The sequence below is a fragment of the Trachypithecus francoisi genome, unplaced genomic scaffold (assembly GCF_009764315.1).
Source record: "Trachypithecus francoisi isolate TF-2019V2 unplaced genomic scaffold, Tfra_2.0 Lachesis_group0, whole genome shotgun sequence".
NCBI lineage: Eukaryota > Metazoa > Chordata > Mammalia > Primates > Cercopithecidae > Trachypithecus > Trachypithecus francoisi.
Window position 1 is genome coordinate 41266809 of NW_022681453.1, and position 24970 is coordinate 41291778.

Here is a 24970-nt window from a genome sequence, read left to right on the forward strand (position 1 = left end):
ATAGTTTTCTCTACAGACATGTAATCATATACAGACACACAAGCATACATACTAGGGAGTTTGTACTTCCTACGCCCTCCCTTGACCCAAATAACTAGGTCATTTTTCTCCATCTAGCCCTTCTCACTCAACAATACCTCTGGCAAATCCCTAAAAGTCAACTGGTGTGTAACTAATTTTTGTAAAGGAGTATAATATTCCAAAACGTACCATGCTCTATCCAACCACTCCCCCTACTGATGGGCACTCACGTTGCTTCTAGCTTTCTGCCACTGCTAATAATGCTGCAATAAATATCCTTATCCTATGTCCTTGGATATTAGAGGCTTTATATCCATAAAGTAGACTCTTGAGACTGGATTGACTGGGTTAAAAAAGTATCTGTTTTAGAAAGATACTTTACTTAAAGACTACAATAACTCTCCTTTCTCACAGTCATGAATAGAAGTTCCTCTTCCTACACATACCTCCCACCTTCCCCTGGCAAGAAATGTAATAGCTTTTTTACAATCATTTCCAGGTTAATAAACTGAGTATAGCAGGCAGAATTCTAAGATGACCTCCAATGAGTCATATCACTATGTGGGGATGGAGCTTGTGACTTGCTTCTATCCAACAGAATACGGCCAGGCAATGGGACAGTCATTTCCATGATTACATTCCATTATTAGCAGACCAAAGCCAGGGACTCACCTGCTAGTTTTGAAGAAATGTCACATGGTGAAGTGAGAGAGCCTGTGAGAAGGCTATATGGCAGGGACCTGTAGGGGCCTCTAAGATCTAAGAGTGGCCCCCAGCTGACAGCCAGCAACAAAGTAGGGGCCTCAGTTCTATATCTGCGAGGTACTAAATTCTGCCAGCAATCATGTGAGACTGGAAGAAGACCTTGAGCTCCAGGAAACACAGCCTCCAACATTTGTTTTTAAAAAAAATAAGATGGGTATTTTTGGCTACAGCCTTGCAAGACCTAACACAGTGGACCCAGGTAAGCCAGGCCCAACTTCTGACTCACGGAAACTGAGATCATGAACGTACACTGTGTGAAGCTTGTGATAATTTGTTATGCAGCAAAAGAAAACTAAAACGGTGACTTATCATTGTTATTTCACTTAGTATTTCTCCAAATGCTCAACTTTAAGCACTAGTTCCTTGGTTTGTAAGCAATCTGGATTTGCACTCTTATGAGTAACCCATTCGTATGTGTTTTGTCCAGTTTTTTTTTTCTATTGGATGGCTTGTCTTGTCAAATTAAGAATCCTGTATATTATAGATATAAACCCTAATCATCTTTCCAAAGCTACTATATCTCTACTGACTTTGTTTATGGTACCTTTTGCTATTGAAGCATTTATTTTTCATGTAGTCAAATATGTCCATCTTTTTTTTTTAAGACAATATTCTGGATTTATAGCTTTAGTTAAGGTTTCCCCAATCCTTGAATTGTACATGAAGTCTCTTTAAGATTAAATTATCCATTAAGTGGAGGTACAGTATCATAAATAAAGGTCCTCATCCTGGTCTTCACATTGAGTAGACTGAGGAAAACGAGGAAGAGGAAGGGTTGGTTTTGCTATCTCAGGGGTGGCAGAGGCAAAAGAAAATCCCCATATAAGCAGACCTATGCATTTCAAACATGTTTTGTTCAAGGGTCAACTGTGTTTAATTTAAAATTTACTAGATTTAATCAATAAGACAAACTGAGTGTTGACTGCCTCATTGGAGGACACATCTGAAGATTCCTTAATTTAAATAAAAGCCCTCAGTTCACTTTAAGCAATTTGATTTAAGGAAATGGCATGAAGGAATATACTCACTGCAGAAAGAAGGCATACCTGACAAAATATTTTAAGACTCCTGGTATTTAGCAAGAAGGTTTGAGACAGTATTCCCTTAGGTATGGTTTTTGAGATGTTCATTAATTTAGCTAATGGGAAAATGCCAGGTGTTCATGATATCTGACTAGAGAAAAATCTTTATATCCTAGTTGACTAATAAAGATCCCTGCTCCCACATAATTCTCAATCACAAAGTAAGCTTGCCCAGAAACTATTTAGCAACATGTCAACTCTCCACATATTTATGTCTTCATTTTTAAGTAATCATACCTATCGATGCTTAATCATTTGTAAAAGTTGATCTAGGCAATGTAGGTTCTGATGTTACATTACCCACATGGAAGTGTTTCTTCATTAGTCATTTTCAGTAACTGTACACAGAAGAAAAACCTACTTGAATTATTCTTCTGAATTCTTGGATACTAGGAGCTGCTAGACTTTCCCTACAACACTTCCACCTTTTACTGAGCATTTATAAGTTCCATTGTGGCCTACTTCATTAATAATACACAAATGCATTTAAATTCTGAAATTCAAGCAAAGAAATAAGAGATGATAAATAACAATAACAACAAACCAGGAAATCACTAGAGAAACCAAAAGTCTGAGCTCCCTAAGGCCTTTTTTATTAGAGCTATAAATCATATCACCCAAAGGGGAACTTGGGGGAAGTTTGCACACAATCAAGTCTAACCTAGCAGCAGTACTGGAAATAACTACAGATGCAGTGCCAACAATGCTTGGATGATTGCCACCATAAGTAACATTTGTCAAGCATTTATATGACTTAGCTACACTACAAAGCAGCTTTGCTATATAGTTCACAATGTTTTGGTTAATTATACTTTTAAAAACAATCTCCAGTGAAATAAAAGTCAGTTGAACTCAATACATTTGAGGAGGAAACTGGTACTTGAGCATTGAAGCAAATGGCCGAGGACCACCTCCCAACATCAAAAACCCCACCAATATGTCTGAAGGCTGCAAAGGGACTCTCATCAAAATGGAAAGATGTCTGCAAGGTAGTCACTTTTCTCTCCCAAATATTTTCTAATTTTGTTATTTTTAAATCCTCCCTTCCTCTCTAAATCCCCCTCCCAAACATCCCTCTTATCTAGGTCAACAATTAAATCACAAAGGATCTCGACGCTCTCAGAGTAATGCACATCTGTCTATTACATTGTACATTCATTGGAACCAGATCAAGGGAACCAGAAAAAATTGTGCTGCATTCAAACCTTCAGCCTAAATGGGTAGCCCTGTAGTGCTACAACTTTCAAAGTTGACACTGACAGTTATCTCTACAAACACTGAAGGGCTCACTGGTGCCAAACAGGATGTCCCTGCTAGGAAGTTCATTGACTATAAACGTTATATGGTGTCATAACAAGCAATAACGTGCCAAGACTTTGGAGCTTCAGATCAACCACTGAAAGACAACATGGGAAATGTGGTAAGTTCATCCTCATGAAACTAGAGCTCAGGGGAAGCATAGCGTTTAACACTTCCATTTACAAGCCTTTGGGGAGGAAAATCTGGATCACTACAAAGCTGGAGAAAAGTCTCCCTGTTGTAACTCAGGGCTGTGATGAAAATGACAAGAATTACAACCAAGGCAGAAAGAGAGGGAGCAAAGTTCACCACCTAAGGCTTATCTGGAATTCAAAGCAATCTAGGTTAATATTTTATGATACGGAACGAATCAAAGGTACACCCCTCACCTGCACTGTTATATCTGCCTGGCAACACCTGATGAGGAGGTGTTAAACAGACAACAGCCCACAGCTATGACACAAAGAGGAAGAAGGCCAGAGAGGCAAAGAACAAAGAGGAAGAGGGGAAAAGGTACAGCAGCAGGCACCGTAGGTAAGCAGAAAACTGTGAGGTTTATTTCTTGGTTTATTTCTTTTCCCCCATATTTTATCCTGGCTCAACACACTTCAATTTATTCCTCCAATTCTGAGTGCCTCAAATATTTGAACCAGAATTTTTTAAATGAGAGAGAAATTTTGTTAACAAGAAACTTTCCCTTAAAGCTTTCTAAATGTATAAAAATTGTAATTTCACAGAGAAACTAAGCAACTCCTGGCTCTCCTGCGACTGATTTTACTCTATAATAATAATTTCTAACATTTACACGATTTTAAATATAACATTTCATTCAATCTCAGGACAACTCTGAGGCAGGTACAGGATTTCCACAGCAACCCAAAGGTGCAAGATCATATCGCAAGCATGTGGTGGAACAAGAAGTCCAACCCCAAGCCTACATTTAGTTTATATCATATACTTGGTATTATTAGAAGAGACACTCTGTTCAACACAAAGCTCAAGTTCTTCTACCTTAGATCACATGTCCTTGCTATTTTTAAAGGTGGTTTTCAGAATGAATCATCATAATGGCTTTGCAGACTATGACTGTTCCTGATGCACCAGCCTGGCTATCAGCCATGGGCCAGATGAAGGGTCAGGAGGACAGGTGGTTAAAAGGACTGAGTGGCTTGATCTCCTGCTAAAATTACACAGAGAAGACTAACTCAAAGCATTGCTGACACAGAAAACTGGACTGAGAACAAGCTACAATTTATCAAAGTAGAGCAAGTTAGAATTTAAATCAAAGGGAATGCCTTCTCTTGATTTTTAGGGCCACTAGCTCACCCTGGTGGACAGAAAACTCAACTACGCAACCATCAATTTTCTCCCACACCACCTCATTAAAATACTGTGCTAAAATTAGGGAAACTGACTCAGACCAATTGATATACTAGATGATTTAAGTTTGCTCAAACTTTATGACCAGATCTATCTAGCATATACAGTTAACTATCTAAATTGTGTTAGCAATCCTAAACCTGAAAATGTGCCTATATATACATATAGAATGTGAGAAGTCTGAAAGCTGCTTAAACTCAAATATAAAAGTCAGGATTTGTTGAAAACGACAATAAATCTATAACAAGAGTCACTACAATGAGCTTCTGTGATGCACTAAAGCTAATCCTCCTTTTTCTAAAATATTATAGTAGCAATGTTTTGATCTGGTAGAAATCACCTAAACTTTAATAAAACTTAACCATAAAAACACTTATTACAATATTTATAGATATTTATTGAGTACCTTTGTATAACAGGCACTATACTAGACACTGAAAAAATAGCAGATAACAGGTCATTGCACTGATATGCAGAAAATAAAAAACTGTGATCCATTAGAGACCCTGCAGCTACTTCAGAATGAGTGGTCAAAGGAGGTCACTATATATATTATTTGCAACTGCAGAAAGCAGGAAATCACCCAAATGTCCACCAGTTGTAAACAGCCCAAATATCCATCAATCATGAAAAAAAATCCAACGGGATACTAGGTAATCATGAAAAGCTTCAGGTAGATCTGTACATACTGATATGGAAGATGTGCAACACACTACAAATTGATAACAACAAGGTACGAACCAGGTATACGTGAGTCTATGTATAGACATTTCTAAAAGCAACTATTTAGATGTGGGAATATGTATTTTTAAAATATCCCCAAAAATACTAATACATGATTACTTCTGGGAAGAGGAACTTGAGGTGGAAAAAGTCTATATTCCATTCAATATTCTTCAGAATGTACATATGTGTGTATTCTTTCCATTTAAACATTGAAATTTTATTTTTAATATGTAAATAAAAGCCAAATCAGTGTGACAGAAAACATGGGTGTTCTTTTCTTGATCTGTCTGCAAATGTTATATTTCTAATGTATAGTCTTAATATATCAATGCTGTACTTAGAGAAGGTGGTAATAACATGTCCATCTAGGTCTTTTCCCACCCGGGTCTTTTCCCCCCATTACTAATACTCAAATGTCCTTACCAAAGAAGAATGTTCATACTTCTTAAGCAGGTTATTGAGAAACTACAAATGTCCTGTGTGATCACATCCCTAAATTTAGGTTTTAAAAAATAATTAATTGTAAAAGAACGCCAATGATTCTAAAGGAAAACATACTTCAAAAGAATTTTCCAACACAAATACGCCTAATTACTTAGTGGCATTTTCCAGTCAGAGGCAAAGACGTCATTTCCAAAACTAGCAATTCAAACTCATATTTTAACATTATAAGGCAATTACATCTATGTGCTTAATAACATGGAAGGCAGTAAATGTGGTACATACACCATGAGATTTTAAAATGAAACAAATTAGCCGAATTTGAGTTTCTTACCTAATGCAGCATGATTTTCTTCCTCCTGACTCTTTTCCAAAAAGGCCTTCATTTTTGAATATTTGTCAGTCCACCAAGGATTGTATTTCAAAATCTGTTCAATCGCCTCGTCTTCAAAAAAGTCAGCTCTAGGAAAAAACATTGAAAGAATTTATTATACTGGCTTTTACTTTTTAACATTTTATCTTAAGTCATATTTGTACCAGAAATACAGATTTTTAATTCAAAGTACATTTCAAGGAAAGACTGAACACTGTATTTACTTTCTTTGTAGTTACCAACCACAAACATAAGTTACTTATCATAAAACAAAAGTAAGTATCTGACTAAAGGAATATATAAGATTTCTGATCTTTTTTTTTTGTTGTTAACTTTTTTAAAAAGAGACAGGTCTCACTCTGTCATTCAGGCTACAGTACAGTAGCATGATCGCAGCTCACTGCAGCCTCAAACTCCTGGGGTGAAGCAATCCTCCTGTCTCAGCCTCTCAAGCAGCTATGACTATAGGCACGTGCTACTGAGACCAGCTAATTTCTATTTTTTTATAGAAACGGGGTCTTGCTTCCTTGCCCAAACAGGTCTTAAAACTCTCAGCCTCGGCCGGGCGCAGTGGCTCAAGCCTGTAATCCCAGCACTTTGGGAGGTCGAGACGGGCGGATCACGAGGTCAGGAGATCGAGACCATCCTGGCTAACATGGTGAAACCCCGTCTCTACTAAAAATACAAAAAACTAGCCAGGCGAGGTGGTGGGCGCCTGTAGTCCCAGCTACTCGGGAGGCTGAGGCAGGAGAATGGCGTGAACCCGGGAGGCGGAGCTTGCAGTGAGCCGAGATTGCGCCACTGCACTCCAGTCTGGGCGACAGAGCGAGACTCCACCTCAAAAAAAAAAAAACTCTCAGCCTCAAGTGATCCTCCCACCGCAGCCTCCCAAAGTGTGCTGGGATTACAGGCTTGACCCACTGTGTCCAACCTCTGATCTCTTTAAATAGAAGGTACGTAGAAGACTGGTCCTACCCTGAAGTCCCATCCCATATTCAATGACGTGAAATGAAGCAAATCTGAAGACACATTGGAATGAAATCTAGCACTTGTGCTAGGTCTGCAAGTACCACAGACTTTAGTAAAATTTCAATAAAGGAAAAAATTCTTGAACTCAACCAGCAAAGAAAAACAAGCAGATGAGTAGGAAATTCAGGATACTGCATCTCCACAACGAGGCTAAAAGGGGCTACACACACACACACACACACCATTTTCGGCATGTGCACTCATATTTTCTTTTTTTTTTTTTGAGACGGAGTCTCGCTCTGTCGCCCAGGCTGGAGTGCAATGGCTGGATCTCAGCTCACTGCAAGCTCCGCCTCCTGGGTTACGCCATTCTCCTGCCTCAGCCTCCCGAGTAGCTGGGACTACAGGTGCCCACCACCTCGCCTGGCTAGTTTTTTGTATTTTTTTTTTAGTAGAGATGGGGTTTCACCGTGTTAGCCAGGATGGTCTCGATCTCCTGACCTCGTGATCCACCCATCTCGGCCTCCCAAAGTGCTGGGATTACAGGCTTGAGCCACCGCGCCCGGCCGCACTCATATTTTCTACCAAGATACAATCTATTTTATTAAGATATGAATTTTAACAGTTCCTTAAATTACTGAAGAAGATAAAAGCAACATTTGTAGAGAACAGAAAGTTAATTTTCCTGCACTCTACATTCCTGTTTTAACTAGAAAAATAACAGCCACATTCAAAATATACCTTAGAGGACACTTATTCAGAAATGATTCTATCTTGCATTCAAAGTTGGAAACTGGTATTCTTGGGAAAAGCATTAACAAAGTATAACTCATAGTGAAAATTTTATTTATATTTTAGTTAACCAGAAACTCAAGGAATTGGTTGCTTTGATACACTGAATTTTCTAACTGACAGTTTTACAACCTTAGACACTTGAAGTTCCCTTTCAACCGAGATACTGAAATCGTTTAAAAATTAGAAAGATCACAGACAACTTACTGAGTTCTTTGTATGTTCCAGGCACTGCACTTAAAGCTTTGCATCTGTTATTTCCTTGAATCTTTACACCATCACTATGAGCATGGGGTACTATTAATACCATCATTTTACAAAGGTAGAAACTGAGGCTCAGAAAAGTTTTGTAGCTTGGTCAAGTTCAGAGAACAAGTAAAAAGCATAGCTAGGATGTAGACCTACTTAACTCTTACTCCAGATTCCAAGCTCTTAACCAAATAAATATTCCATTTTTATATAGGAGAAAATAAAGTACATATTAGACAAAACTGAACAGCTAATATCTTGAAATAGGAATTGTCAATAACAATTTCTGACAGGTGCACAGACATATGAGACTAAGACAAAATAGCTGCTTCATAAACTAATCCTGCTAAGCCTATTTTCTTCTTAGCTATCTCTTTCTCCTTAAAGTGAAGGAACTCTTTTGAATTGAGGTTCTACTATAAACTCATCCACAAATCAGAACTTGAGCTTTTTTCCAGGAAATGAATTTCAAATGGATAAACAATAATAAATGACTAACACGCTAAATAAGTCATTCATTCAACAGAAAGTATTGACGTTGTGCCACGTTCCATGCTCCATGTTAGGCACCAGGGTTCCACTGCTGACAAGACACAGACAGTCCTGGCCCTCACACAACTTACAATCCCATGGGAGAGTCAAACAATTACAATATAGCAAAATGCTATGACATAACAGCAGTATAAGATTCCAGGGCAAAATAAAGTAGAATGACAGGCAAGGACCCTGGAGGATGTAATATCTAAACCAACGGTGGAATGACAATGAACAGTTAACCAGAGGAAGAGGGGTAGGAGAGACTATTCTGTGATGAAAAACTGGTTGGAAAAGGCTAGAAAACAAGAAGGCACATTTAAGGGGAAAAAAAGTCGAAAGCAGCTGAAAATAATATAGTGGCAACCACCTTGTAAGCCACGTCTAAGAAATCTCAAAGATTATCCCTACCAACTAAACACTTAAAAGCTTTTCACATAGGGGAATGACATTGGCATGGTTCAGAAACATCACTCTTATTGCAGCCTGGAAAATGATTTAAAGGGAGAAACCTGGAGAAGCAGACATAATGGTGGCCTAGAATAACATAGTGGCAGTGGACACAAAGCAAAGTGGATGAATCTGACCTATATGTAGATGACAGAACCCTCAGGATGCAGGGAATGAGGAGCTCGAGGAGTGAAAAATGACACAGAGAATTCTGGCCTCCATAACTCAGTGGACAACAGTGTCCTTTGTTGAGACAGGGACATAGGAGGGAAGCTAACAGACATGAGTGAGAAATAAAGACTCCTGCTTGGGATAGGTTGAGTCTGACATGCCTTTTCTTAGGATTTACAAACATCCCGTCCAATAGGTAGGTGGACATACAAGTCTGAGGCTCAAGACAGAGATATGGGAGTCAGAAGCAGTTAAAATCAAGAAGAGGATAAAATTGCCCAGGAAGAACTGGCACAGTGAGGGAAAAGGGCCTTGGACACCGCAGCGCAGAGGACACCAAAGGCAAGAGTAGAGGAGCCCATCTGAAAAGATGCCATTTTCCTCCCCAAGGGACCACGATGAAGGGAAAAAGAAAACTGGCTTGGAAACATGGTATTTCTACCACCTCCATCCCCCTCCCCACCAAAAACACGTCCACAATGTTTGATTATTTTGAGTAAAATTTCACTAACACAGTCCTAGTAATCTGAACTGTGCTGGTCTATGCTTTGACATTGTCCATGAATTAAGAGTTTCATGAACAAGCGCTGACGGTGACTAATGTTTTACTTTTCATAACAAATTACTTTCAAGTTTTGTTTGTCTGTTTTTTCATTTGAGATCTCAATTTTTTTTCAAGATTTTTAAGGTCACGAATTGAACAAGCATTCACTGAATGCCCTCTACGTGCGTCGTCAGGAAGACAAAGATCTGTAAAATTCACTTCCTGCCCTTAAGGACTCCACAATTTAATGAGAACCATGTACATAAATACAGAACATTATAAAACAATGCGGTAAAAACAAGATAAACTGTAACAGGGGAGCACTGAGGTGGGCTTCCTAAGCCAGTCTAACAGAGCAAGTACATGGGAGAAACAATGAGCCTAGTCTGAAGAGATAAGAACCACTATTCAGGCAATGTGGGGTCAGGGGAATTAAATGGCAAAGGGATACCATGATAAAAGGAAATATGAGAAGCAGTGTGGGCTGGGTGTGGTGGCTCACGTCTGTAATCCCAACACTTTGGGAGGCCGAGGCGGGTGAATCACGTGAGGTTAGAAGTTCGAGACCAGCCTGGCCAACATGGTGAAATCCCATCTCTATTAAAAACACAAAAGTTAGCCAGGCATGGTGGTGCAGGCCTGTAAGCTCAGCTACTCAGGAGGCTGAGGCGGGAGAATCACTTGAACCTGGGAGGCGGAGGCCGTGGTGAGCTGAGATCGCACCACTGCACTACAACCTAGGCAACAGAGTAAGACTCCATCTCAAAAAAAAGAGAGAAAAGCAGTGTGGTACAGGTGGGGAAATGCAAACATTCATCATTGTTGAGGTGTAAAACGTGAGCAGGGAGTGGCAAAAGTGAAGGTACAGAGGTAGGCAGGGTCCAGATCACAGAGAACTTGCAATGACACACAAAGGAGTTAGGAATTAGGTATTTTAAGCAGAAGAGCACCAACGACAGGGTTCAGCAGATTTTCATTTTCAGCACGTAAGACATCATACTAATGGTTCATGGTTGATGGATCTGAAGAAGCCCAGACTAAAAGCAGAGATGCCAGTTAGGCAGTTAGTGAGTGCTGCACTAAACAGACACAGATGAGGGCCAGAAACTGATGAAGTGGAAAAAAAAAAAATACTACAGAGATGAATGGTACAACTTCAGGATTGATTGAATGTGTGGGATAAGAGAGAAAGCAAAGATGAATCCTCGCTTTCTAACCGGGGTGACTAGAGTGAAAAATGGGGCATCAACCAAGTTAGAAAATTCACAAAGACTTTAGAGGTAAAATGATGAGTTCAATTTTGGACATGTTGAAACAGAGGAGTCAGTGGGATACTGAGTCTCTCTCTAACCCTTCAATCTGCTTCTTCTTCATAGCACTTAATCAAAATAAAAATAGTGTCTACTTTCTCCACTACAATGGAAGTCCCACGGACAACACAGAGATTGAGATCTTGCCGTATGCACCATGGTGTCCTTGGTATCTGTGACACTGCTTAGCATGTAGTTCATTCAGACAAATATTTGTTGAACAAATAAATACATAAATGAAAGAATGGATACATAAAATTGTATTCTAATGCTTTTTCTCAAGTTCTGTGTTTTGAATTGAGAGCCACCTCAGAAGCATGTGATCCTGCTCCCAGTCTTCCAATTACTATTTATTGTCTTAATTTCCACTCAATAAATCCAAGAGTTTAATCAATATACCATCTTCTTTCACAAATTTAGAGTAATGAAAAATTATCGCAATTTAAAATGGTACCACAAATGCTATAAAATCATTTTTGTCCCTTTTCTTATCTCACAGATGTTTAGAACACTGACTAAATTCTTGTGCTTCCTTCCAAAGAAAGAGGCAAGATTTTAAGAACTTATTAATGTAAAATGTATGCCAACAATTTAAAAACTATTGGGGAAGAAAAAAACCAAACATTATCAGCAAGAGAAATATGAATACTTGGCTATAATAAGCAACAAGGAATGACTATTAAGAAATGCTGGGCTGGGCGCAGTGGCTCGAGCCTATAATCCCAGCACTTTGGGAGGCCGAGATGGGAGGATCACGAGGTCAGGAGATCGAGACCATCCTGGCTAACACGGTGAAACCCGGTCTCTACTAAAAAATATAAAAAATTAGCCGGGCGTGGTGGTGGGTGCCTGTAGTCCCAGCTACTCGGGAGGCTGAGGCAGGAGAATGGCATAAATCCAAGAAGCAGAGCTTGCAGTGAGCTGAGATCCGGCCTGGGCGACAGAGCGAGACTCCGTCTCAAAAAAAAAAAAGAAATGCTTCAAGAGGGTGGTTCCAAGATGGCCAAATAGGAACAGCTCCAGTCTACAGCTCCCAGCATGAGTGACACAGAAGACAGGTGATTTCTGCATTTCCAACTGAGGGACCAGGTTCATCTCACTGGGGTTTGTTGGACAGTGGGTGCAGGACAGTGGGTGCAGCCCACTGAGCATAAGCCGAAGCAGAGCAAGGCATCTCTCACCCAGGAAGCACAAGGGGTCAGGGAATTCCCTTTTCCTAGCCAAGGGAAGCTGTGACAGCACCTGGAAAATCGGGTCACTCCCACCCTAATACTGCGCTTTTCCAACAGTCTTAGCAAATAGCACACCAGGAGATTATATCCTGTGTCTGGCTTGGAGCATCCCACACCCATGGAGCCTCGCTCATTGCTAGCTAAGCAGTCTGAGATCCAACTGCAAGGCAGCAGGGAGGCTGGGGGAGGGGCGCCCGCCATTGCTGAGGCTTGAGTAGGTAAACAAAGCGACCAGGAAGCTCGAACTGGGTGGAGCCCACCACAGCTCAAGGAGGTCTGCCTGCCTCTGTAGACTCCACCTTTGGGGGACGGGGCATAGCCAAACAAAAGGCAGCAGAAACCTCTGCAGACTTAAATGTCCCTGTCTGACAGCTTTGAAGAGAGCAGTGGTTCTCCCAGCACAGGGTTTGAGATCTAAGAATGGGCAGACTGCCTCCTCAAGTTGGTCCCTGACCCCCAAGTAGCCTAAGTGGGAGGCACCCCCCAGTAGGGTCAGACTGACATCTCACATGGCCGGGTACCCCTCTGAGACGAAGCTTCCAGGGGAACGATCAGGCAGCAACATTTGCTGTTCAGCAATATTCACTGTTCTGCAGCCTCCACTGCTGATACCCAGGCAAACAGGGTCTGGAGTGGACCTCTAGCAAACTCCAACAGACGTGCAGCTGAGGGTCCTGACTGTTAAAAGGAAAACTAACAAACAGAAAGGACATCCACACCAAAATCCCATCTGTACATCACCATTATCAAATATCAAAGGTAGATAAAACCACAAAGATGGGGAAATAAACAGAGCAGAAAAGCTGAAAATTCTAAAAATCAGAGCATCTCTCCCCCTCCAAAGGAACGCAGCTCCTTGCCAGCAATGGAACAAAGCTGGACGGAGAATGACTTTGATGAGTTGAGAGAAGGAGGCTTCAGACGATCAAACTTCTCCAAGCTAAAGGAGGAAGTTCAAACTCATCGAAAAGAAGCTAAAAACCTTGAAAAGACATTAGATGAATGGCTAACTAGAACAAACAGCATAGAGAAGACCTTAAATGACCTGATGGAACTGAAAACCACGGCACAAGAACTACATAACAAATGCACAAACTTCAGTAGCTGATTCGATCAACTGGAAAAGGGTATCAGTGATTGAAGATCAAATAAATGAAGTGAACCGAGAAGAGAAGTTTAGAGAAAAAAGAGTAAAAAGAAACAAACAAAGCCTCCAAGAAATATGGGACTATGTGAAAAGACCAAATTTACGTCTGATTGGTGTACCTGAAAGTGACGGGGAGAATGGAACCAAGCTGGAAAACACTCTGCAGGATACTATCCAGGAGAACTTCCCCAACCTAGCAAGGCAGGCCAACATTCAAATTCAGGAAGCACATAGAACGTCACAAAGGTACTCCTCGAGAAGAGCAACTCCAAGACACATAATTGTCAGATTCACCAAAGTTGAAATGAAGGAAAAAATGTTAAGGCTAGCCAGAGAGAAAGGTCGGGTTACCCACAAAGGGAAGCCCATCAGACTAACAGCGGATCTCTCGGCAGAAACTCTACAAGCCAGAAGAGTGTGCGGCCAATATGCAACATTCTTAAAGAAAAAAATTTTCAACCCAGAATTTCATATCCAGCCAAACTAAGCTTCATAAGTGAAGGAGAAATAAAATCCTTTACAGAGAAGCAAATGCTGAGAGATTTTGTCACCACCAGGCCTGCCCTACAAGAGCTCCTGAAGGAAGCACTAAACATGGGAAAGAACAACCAGTACCAGCCACTGCAAAAACTCGCCAAATTGTAAAGACCCTCGATGCTAGGAAGAAATTGCATCAACTAATGAGCAAAATAACCAGCTAACATCATAATGACAGGATCAAATACACACATAACAATGTTAACCTTAAATGTAAATGGGCTAAATGCCCCAATTAAAAGACACAGACCGGCAAATTGGATAGAGTCAAGACCCACCAGTGTGCTGTATTCAGGAGACACATCACATGTACAGAGACACACAGAGGCTCAAAATAAAGGGATAGAAGAAGATCTACCAAGCAAATGGAAAACAAAAAAAGGCAGGAGTTACAATCCTAGTCTCTGATAAAACAGACTTTAAACCAACAAAAATCAAAAGAGACAAAGAAGGCCATTACATAATGGTAAAGGGATCAATTCAACAAGAAGAACTAACTATCCTAAATACATATGCACCCAATACAGGAGCACCCAGATTCATAAAGCAAGTCCTTAGAGACTTACAAACAGACTTAGATTCCCACACAATAATAATGGGAGACTTTAACACCCCACTGTCAACATTAGACAGATCAACAAGACAGAAGGTTAACAAGGATATCCAGGACTTGAACTCAGCTCTGCGCCAAGCGGACCTAATAAACATCTACAGAACTCTCCACCCCAAATCAATAGAACAGACATTCTTCTCAGCACCATGTCGCACTTACTCCAAAACTGACCACATAGTTGGAAGTAAAGCACTCCTCAGCAAATGCAAAAGAACAGAAATTATAAGAAACTGTCTCTCAGACCACACTGCAATCAACCTAGAACCCAGGATTAAGAAACTCACTCAAAACCACTTAACTACATGGAAACTGAACAACCTGCTCCTGAATGACTACTGGGTACATAACGAAATGAAGGCAGAAATAAAGATGTTCTTTGAAACCAACAAGAACAAAGACACAACATACCAGAATCTCTGGGACACATTTATTTATTTATTTATTTATTTATTTATTTATTTTTTATTATACTTTAAGTTCTAGGGTACATGTGCATAACATTTATATCATGTATAACTCCCCAATGCAATCCCTCCCTCCTCCCCCCTCCCCATGATAGGCCCCAGTGTGTGATGTTCCCCTTCCCGAGTCCAAGTGATCTCATTGTTCAGTTCCCACCTATGAGTGAGAACATGCGGTGTTTGGTTTTCTCTTCTTGTGATAGTTTGCTAAGAATGATGGTTTCCAGCTGCATCCATGTCTCTGGGACACATTTAAAGCAGTGTGTAGAGGGAAATTTATAGCACTAAAATGCCCACAAGAGAAAGCAGGAAAGATCTAAAATTGACACCCTAACATCACAATTAAAAGAACTAGAGAAGCAAGAGCAAACACATTCAAAAGCTAGCAGAAGGCAAGAAATAACTAAGATCAGAGCAGAACTGAAGGAGATAGGGACACAAAAAACCCTCTAAAAAAAATCAATGAATCCAGGACGTGGTTTTTTGAAAAGATCAACAAAATTGATAGGCCACTAGCAAGACTAATAAAGAGGAAAAGAGAGAAGAATCAAATAGATACAATAAAAAATGATAAAGGGGATATCACCACCGATCCCACAGAAATACAAACTACCATCAGAGAATACCATAAACACCTCTACGCATATAAACTAGAAAATCTAGAAGAAATGGATAAATTCCTGGACACATACACTCTCCCAAGACTAAACCAGGAAGAAGTTGAATCCCTGAATAGACTAACAACAGGTTCTGAAATTGAGGCAATAATTAATAACCTACCAACCAAAAAAAGTCCAGGACCAGACGGATTCACAGCCAAATTCTACCAGAGGTACAAGGAGGAGCTGGTACCATTCCTTCTGAAACTATTCCAATCAACAGAAAAAGAGAGAATCCTCCCTAACTCATTTTATGAGGCCAGCATCATCCTGACACCAAAGCCTGGCAGAGACACAACAATAAAAAAAAGAATTTTAGACCAATATCCCTGATGAACATCGATGCGAAAATCCTCAATAAAATACTGGCAAACTGAATCCAGCAGCACATCAAAAAGCTTATCCACCATAACCAAGTGGGCTTCATCCCCGGGATGCAAGGCTGGTTCAACATATACAAATCAATAAACGTAATCCATCGTATAAACACAACCAAGGACAAAAACCACATGATTATCTCAATAGATGCAGAAAAGGCCTTTGACAAAATTCAACAACTCTTCATGCTAAAAACTCTTAATAAATTAGGTATTGATGGGACGTATCTCAAAATAATAAGAGCTATTTATGACAAACCCACAGCCAATATCATACCGAATGGGCAAAAACTGGAAGCATTCCCTTTGAAAACTGGCACAAGACAGAGATGTCCTCTCTCACCACTCCTACTCAACATAGTGTTGGAAGTTCTGGCCAGGGCAATCAGGCAGGAGAAAGAAATAAAGGGTATTCATTAGGAAAAGAGGACGTTAAACCGTCCCTATTTGCAGATGACATGATTGTATATTTAGAAAACCCCATTGTCTCAGCCCCAAATCTCTTAAGCAACTTCGGTAAAGTCTCAGGATACAAAATCAGTGTGCAAAAATCACAAGCATTCTTATACACCAATAAAAGACAAACACAGAGCCAAATCATGAGTGAACTCCCATTCACCACTGCTTCAAAGAGAATAAAATACCGAGGAATTCAACTTGCAAGGGATGTGAAGGACCTCTTCAAGGAGAACTACAAACCACTGCACAACAAAATAAAAGAGGACACAAACAAATGAAAGAACATTCCATGTTCATGGATGGGAAGAATCAATATCATGAAAATGGCCATCCTGCCCAAGGTAATTTATAGTCAATGCCATCCCCATCAAGCTACCAATGACTTTCTTCACAGAATTGGAAAAAACTACTTTAAAGTTCATATGGAACCAAAAAAGAGCCCGCATTGCCAAGACAATCCTAAGCCAAAAGAACAAAGCTGGAGGCACCATGCTACCTGACTTCAAACTATACTACAAAGCTACAGTGACCAAAACAGCATGGTACTGGTACCAAAACAGAAGTATAGACCAATGGAACAGAACAGAGCCCTCAGAAATAATACCACACATCTACAACCATCTGATCTTTGGCAAATCTGACAAAAACAAGAAATGGGGAAAGGATTCTCTATTTAATAAATGGTGCTGGGAAAACTGGCTAACCATATGTAGAAAGCTGAAACTGGATCCCTTCCTTACACCTTATACAAAAATTAATTCAAGATGGATTAAAGACTTAAATGTTAGACCTAAAACCATAAAAACCCTAGAAGAAAATCTAGGCAATACCATTCAGGACACAGGCATGGGCAAGGACTTCATGTCTAAAACACCAAAAGCAATGGCAACAAAAGCCAAAACTGACAAATGGTATCTAATCAAACTAAAGAGCTTCTGCACAGCAAAAGAAACTCCCATCAGGTGAACAGGCAACCTACAGAATAGGAGAAAATTTTTGCAATCTACTCATCTGACAAAGGGCTAATATCCAGAATCTACAAAGAACTTAAACAAATTTACAAGAAAAAAAACCCCACCAAAAAGTGGGCAAAGGATATGAACAGACACTTCTCAAAAGAAGACATTTATGCAGCCAACAGACACATGAAAAAATGCTCAACATCACTGGCCATCAGAGAAATGCAAATCAAAACCACAATGAGATACCATCTCACACCAGTTAGAATGGCGATCATTAAAAAGTCAGGAAACAACAGGTGCTGGAGAGGATGTGGAGAAATAGGAACACTGTTACTCTGTTGGTGGGACTGTAAACTAGTTCAACCATTGTGGAAGACAGTGTGGTGATTCCTCAAGGATCTAGAATTAGAAATATCATTTGATCCAGCCATCCCATTATTGGGTATATACCCAAAGGATTATAAATCATGCTGCTATAAAGACACATGCACACGTATGTTTATTGTGGCACTATTCACAATAGCAAAGACTTGGAACCAACCCAAATGTCCATCAGTAATAGACTGGATTAGAAAATGTGGCACATATATACCATGGAATACTATGCAGCCATAAGAAAGGATGAGTTCATGGCCTTTGTAGGGACATGGATGCAGCTGGAAACCATCATTCTCAGCAAACTATCACAAGAACAGAAAACCAAACACCGCATGTTCTCACTCATAGGTGGGAACTGAATAATGAGATCACTTGGACATCACACACCAGGGCCTGTCATGGAGTAGGGGAGGCAGGAGGGATAGCATTAGGCATATACCTAATGTAAGTGACGAGTTAATGGGTGCAGCACACCAACATGGCCCATGTATACATACGTAACAAACCTTCATGTTGTGCACATGTACCCTAGAACTTAAAGTATAATAAAAAAAAAAAAAAGAAATGCTTCAAGATGCTGTCAACATATTTTAGTGTAAAACTAATACCCCAAAGGAATTACAAATAAGAAATGGATAATAAAAAACAATAAACATTTATAGATCATCTATGATATGCCGATCACTGTAGTGGGCTGCAAAACATGCCAAAAAAAAAAAAAAAAAAAAAACAGATTATACCTAAATAATATCCAGATTTTACAATAAAAGACTTTTAAATAACAATCCAAAATCATATATGTGCCTTTGAAATGTATAAATTTTTCTTTACAATCAATTGACTTCACTGTGTTCTGCTTAGGCTGAAATTAAAATTTGGCTTCCTAAAGCCCCCCAAATCCTGACAACATGAGGAAACACTATGACTTGTAAAGACAAAGTCAAACAACTTACAAATAGGTAATATTATATACATTATTGATTATGCTAATATTATACACATTATGTATTACAAGTGTATATTATAATGTATTATCTACACGATGATAGTAATTTAAAGTGAGCCTTTTTTTCTCCACTGTTTTAACCACTAACAACAACAATAAAAGCACTGAGCTAAAAAAATTTTTAATTAAAAAAATTTAAAAGCATTTTAGTTGCATTTCATTTAATATTCATACATTTGGGTGAGTCAGGTAATATTATGCTAATATTATATACACTATGTATTACATGTGTATATTACAATGTATTATCTACATGGTAGATGGTAATTTAAAATGAGCCTTTTTTTCTCCACTGTTTAAACCACAAACAACAAGAAAAAAGCACTAAGCTAAAAAAAAAGAATTTTTAGTTAAAAATTTAAAAGAATTTTAGTTGCATTTCATTTCATATTAATACATTTGGGTGAGTCAGTCAGCTAATAATGAGTAGTAACACAAAAATTACACTGAGCCAAAGTCTTACTGCTATCAGAAAAGTCACAAAGAATAGTTACCTCATGACTCCCACTCTTCTCACTTAGCCCATAACTAAATTTAAACCATTCCTGTAAGAACTGTTCTTTGAGAAATGGAAAGAATATTTCATGCATAGTATTAAAGAAAATGAGCTTCTGGATAAAGACACACAGAAGACGGAGAAAAATAAGGGTTGCTTATAATATCACACTGCTAACTATAAATTCCAATTTCCTAATTCTCTCAGGCCATAGTTATTCTTCTAGTTTTAGAAGAGAGGAGATAGACAGTTCTTCTAATTAAGCTTCCTCCCACTTGAAATTTCAGTCTTGTAAAGCTCACTCTGTTTTTATGCTAGCCTGAGAAATTTGCTGACAATGAAATTTCCACTTTAAATATTCAGCATGATTTTAAATGGGTTTCTTCAAATTACTCTTCAGTGGACCTTTAAAACCACAATTGGAGAGATAAAGGTAATTAGAAATAGCAATGTAAATGGAGTTCAATCTCTCAGATGTCCTCCAAAATGTAACATCCCCTGCTCTTACCCAGTTTCCCTTAGGATGTTAAACAGTTCAACCATTTATCATTACACATCACTCATTCCATTTGCACATCACAAGATATATCCCTGCCATTCCAATTAGTATCCTACTGTGTCACAGGAGATAGAATGTTAATCACAAGAGCTACAGCAGTTAAACTGAAATAGTGTACATGAAAAGGATATACAAAATGACAAATGGAGAGACTCTTTTCAAGTCTTGGCCAAGCCACTTAGTAGTAGTGTGACCTTGAGCAAGTCCCTTAACCTCCTCTCCTCATCTGTTGTGAAAACTGAATAATCACATGAGTGCACTTTATAAGCTTCAGGTACTATACCAGTATAATGAGATACAATGATTATAGCTATATATGTAACAGTTAAAAAAACTTGACCCAGAATAATAATTGAGGTCTACATCAACCTAAAACACTCATTTTCCACGCATCCTAATAGAGCCACATGTCCAAGAGAGGTCAAGCGACAATCCTTGGAAGAAATGCTGCTATCCTGGCCAGCGGGAGGTATCACAATCTCTCAAGTCATCATGTACCTATCTGTTAATTAGATAAGTTCTTTATGCAAATGTAAGCCTGATGGAGACACATTATAGACAAAAACACAATTAATGCCAGTGGGAAATACACCAAAACTTCAAATTAGATTCTATTTATACTCTACCACAAAGTATAATTACTTGTTCATTGAAAACATATCATTAATTACAAGGGCTAGTGGATGAAAGTATTAGGAAGATCCTGGGATCAGTCAAGAAATATGGTGCAGGTACATTCAAATTCTTAAAGAAACTGAAACATATTTTCACTTATGCATACCATTAATCACAACCAAAAACTTACTTAAAAGAAGTGTAATAGTCTCATGAATTCAGTATTATATTTTTAAGCCTGGCAAGAAAAAACTAAAAAGTATGTTAGAAGAGTTCTCTGTTGCTAAGATGAACAACTTGAGATATAAGAGGCAACATCTTACAAAGACTACAGAGGTACAACAGTTGTAGGTTAATTCAAACGTCCATTAAGGTCTTCAGTCTTCAATAGTTTCTAGAATCCAAAACGCACATCCGTAGCAGAGTTAAAAAGATACTCAAAAATTGTAAAATAAATGTCAAGTAAATTATTTAATCTTCAAAAACCTGATTACTCACAGATAATGATCAGGATCAAACTTGGCCAGCTCAGCAGCCAGGCGCTTCTGTCTTCGTTCAGCTGCAGGGGTGAAATCTGGATTCTTAATATCAATAACATCATTCAATTCATCCTGAGGATACCCAGAAAAGAAATAATTGCTATCTCCTATATTTAGCATTTAAAACTCAAATTTTATACAAAATGCCAAAGCACAGGAAGAACCTAACTGATCAGTAAACCATGATGCCACCAGTGACATTTAGATTCAAATCCAACAAATGTTTAAGCACCTACTACTTGGTAGGCCCTGTGAGATCTTTCTCATAACTTATCTCATTTAATCCTTACAACAAACAAGCTAACTGACAGCTATTAAGGCTATAAAAGTTTAACATAAAAAACAGAATGGAATAAACCCCTACAAGCAAGGAGGAACATTTAATTCAACATCCATTTCCCCATTTACACCTAGATATTTGAAAGTTATCAATGTAGAATGGCTTGATTTTCAGACATCTACACATAGTCTCTTCTTTCTTCCTATAGTCTAGCTCAGCTGGTCTAAAGAAGCATTACCATACAGACAATATCCCTTATACGAAATGTTTGGGATCAGAGTGTTTTGGATCTTGAATATTTCTAAATTCTGGAATACCTGCATTATACCAGTTCATCAGGCCTATTCCAATAATCCCAAATGTGAAATGCCCCAAAGAGTATTTCCTTTGAGGGCCATGTTTGTGCTCAAAAAGTTTTAGATTTTGGATCATTTCAGATTTCAGATCCTGTAAAAGACTATATACAAGCTGAGCGTGATGGCTCACACCTGTAATCCAAGCACTTTGGGAGGCCAAGGCGGGTAGACTGCTTGAGTCCAGGAATTCAAACTATCCTGGGCAACATGGCGAAACCCCATCTCTACAAAAAATACAAAAATTAGCCAGGCGTGGTGGCTCACGCTGGTAGTCCCAGTTACTCGAGAGGCGGAGGTGGGAGGATGGCTTGAGCCCAGGAGACGGAGGTTGCAGTGAGCCAAGATCATGCCACTGCACTCCAGCCTGGGAGACACAGCCAGACTCTATAAGAGAGAGAGAGAGAGAGAGAGAGAGAGAGAGAGGAGAGAGAGAGAGAGAGAGAGAGAGAGAGAGAGAGAGAGATTACAGGCTCATGTCTATAATCCCAGCACTCTGGGAGGCCGAGGCAAGCGGATCACGAGGTCAGGAGATCGAGACCATCCTGGCTAACACGGTGAAACCCCATCTCTACTAAAAATACAAAAAATTAGCCGTGCATGGTGGCAAGTGCCTGTAGTCCCAGTTACACAGGAGACTGAAGCAGAAGAATGGCGTAAACCCAGGAGGCAGAGCTTGCAGTGAGCTGAGATCATGTCACTGCACTCCAGCCTGGGTGACAAAGCGAGACTCCGTCTCAAAAAATAAAATAAAATAAAATAAAGCAGTTCTTTTCCTCTCTCCTCTTCTCCCTGGCCTCCAGATTCGGGGCCTCCACATATAGTCATGCAACATGTACACAGAAGAACATGAGTGTTCTATGGCAGTGCAAGCCCCACCCAGGCTTGTTCTATGCACAGTCACATGCAGCAGCCCTGTTCAAACTGGACCCTAAAAAGAAACAGAAACAAACTAAAAGCAAAGGTAGCTTGGGGTTTAGAAGTAGAAGGCATCAATCAACCAAACGGAAGAAAGAGGATGAGAAGTGTTCAACTACAGCAAGAAAAAAAGGTTCCTTTTTCTTTTAAACAACTGCTATGGCCACTAGTTACTAGAGCTATTTAAAGATAGACATTGCCAAAAAAAGGTCATGTAGGATTTAAATTAGGCTTATGGACATTTATGCATAGGTTAGGCAGAGACAATCCAGAGAGAAAATAAAGAACAGTGAACACATCTGGCTAGTGGGTCTCCTGGAAACAATGGCCTCAGGTCCCCGTGTGGCCAAAAGGACAGGGCCAGCAAGCCTAGCGTCCTGCAGTGCTGGCAGCAGCAGTCCCAGGAGCTTGCTGGGTTGGCGCCCAAAGACTCTAGGATTGTTGCTGCTGGCAGCCACCGCTGCCAGAAGCTTGTTGTGAAGTCCTGACTTTGAGCAGCCAGGGCAGTTTTCCAAAGGCACCCTGGTGGCTGGCAGCAATTTCAGAAAGGAAAAAAAAAGACTGGGGGTAGGGAGAGTATATCTCTGTGTATGGGGAGTAGAGGGAGGAATGGTCAGAGAATTTGTTTCAGCAAAAATATTTTATTTTCTTTTTATCAGTTTACATATAGAAGTTTACAAGCAAATCCTGTCTAAAAAGTTGGAGGCAGGCCAGGTGCGGTGGCTCACGCCTGTAATCCCAGCATTTTGGGAGGCCGAGGTGGGTGGATCACGAGGTCAGGAGATCAAGACCATCCTAGCTAACACGGTGAAACCTCGTCTCTACTAAAAATTACAAAAAAATTAGCCGGACGTGGTGGCGGGAATCTGTAATCCCAGCTACTGAGGAGGCTGAGGCAGGAGAATGGCATGAACCCAGGAGGTGGAGCTTGCAGTGAGCTGAGATTGCGCCACTGCACTCCAGCCAGGGCGACAGAGCAAGACTCCGTCTCAGGAAAAAAAAAAAAAAAAATTGGAGGCAAAAAAATGTGAAAGACTTCTGTAAAGGGCTAAATTATTCAATGAAGAAAAGATCCCTGAGTTGAAATTATGAATTTTTTTACTTTCTTCTTTGTATTATATTTCTATAATAAATCTGTATTGCTCTTATTCTTAGAAACAAAAAAAGCCATTTTTCATCTATGGAGGGAGGAAAAAGCTGTAAAAATACTGATATGAATAGTTATTGAAGCTGTATGGACATCTCTTCATCTACGGGCAGAATTAGAAAAAATAAACTTGTGCGAAAATAGTATTTGAGAAAATGGTGAAGTTTTCAAAATCATTTTAAATTAGAAGAGATGTTCTAAAATATCTTATTTGTGATCATCATTTCAGTTTCTTCTAGCTGCTTTACTCATAGAAATAGGGTCATATTATTAACCTTACATGATCACTCAGTTTTGAACCACTTGTTACAGCTGCCATAAACAGAGCAGCTGTGAATACAGAAGAACTCTACAAGTAATTAACCAATTATGCAAGATTTCTGTGGCAATATTTCATAAAACATATCTACCTTAATACCTTCAAGAGGATACATTTGAAGTTTTGGAATCTTGGGTTTACACTTGATTTCTAAAAAAGTCTGGTTGCTGCACACAAAGTACTCAGCACAGGGCTACCCAAATCCTCTGGAGCAAGGTGGGCTTCAGAATTCACTCCTTCAGAGTTTGGAAAGGTAACATGGTGCGCACACCATATTTTATGTAATACCCTCTAAGATGTCTGGGGCAGCGCCCATATCCAAACACTACTTCTACAAGTTTTGAATATGTACACTAAGTGGGATTTAAAAACCTGTATCAGTTCAGGTTAAGTTTTGCCACCAAATTAAACATTTTAAAACTTTTAGTTTTCAGAACTTTGTGTGATCCCAGCATTCCACATATGGGGTTATAAACCTATACTACAAGTAGTATACTATTCACTTTATAAAACCCTTAGAGTTTTCCCAGATGCTCAGCCGTTTTTCCCCTACATTAGGGAATATGCATTCAAATTGTTTAGAAAAGCAATGCTCATGCAATTAAAATTTGAAGAAGAGTTTAATGATTTTAGACAATTAAGCCATTTTAAATGCTTAGAATAATAAACATTAAATTCAGTGGTTCATTTCCTTTTTTTTCTTTTTTTTTTGTTTCCCCTGAGATTTCGTCTCACTTTGTCACCCAGACTGGATGGAGTTCAGTGGCACAATCTCGGCTCACTGCACCCTCTACCTTCTGAGTTCAA

At 39.4% G+C, this 24970-nt stretch overlaps 1 protein-coding gene across 5 annotated transcripts in view; it reads right to left on the bottom strand.

The window, feature by feature from the left end:
* Positions 1 to 24970, bottom strand: part of SHQ1 (SHQ1, H/ACA ribonucleoprotein assembly factor) — a 377353-nt gene that overhangs the window by 342447 nt on the left and 9936 nt on the right. For all 5 annotated transcript variants that reach the window (XR_004436966.1, XR_004436967.1, XR_004436968.1 and 2 more), the window contains exons 5-6: positions 21106 to 21218; positions 6049 to 6176 (exon numbers count right to left, since the gene is read on the bottom strand). Coding sequence is in view for 2 of the 5 variants with exons in the window: in XM_033210462.1 (XP_033066353.1) it covers positions 6049 to 6176; positions 21106 to 21218 (241 nt within the window). In the remaining 3 variants the exon portion in view is untranslated. The remainder of the gene's footprint in view (positions 1 to 6048; positions 6177 to 21105; positions 21219 to 24970) is intronic.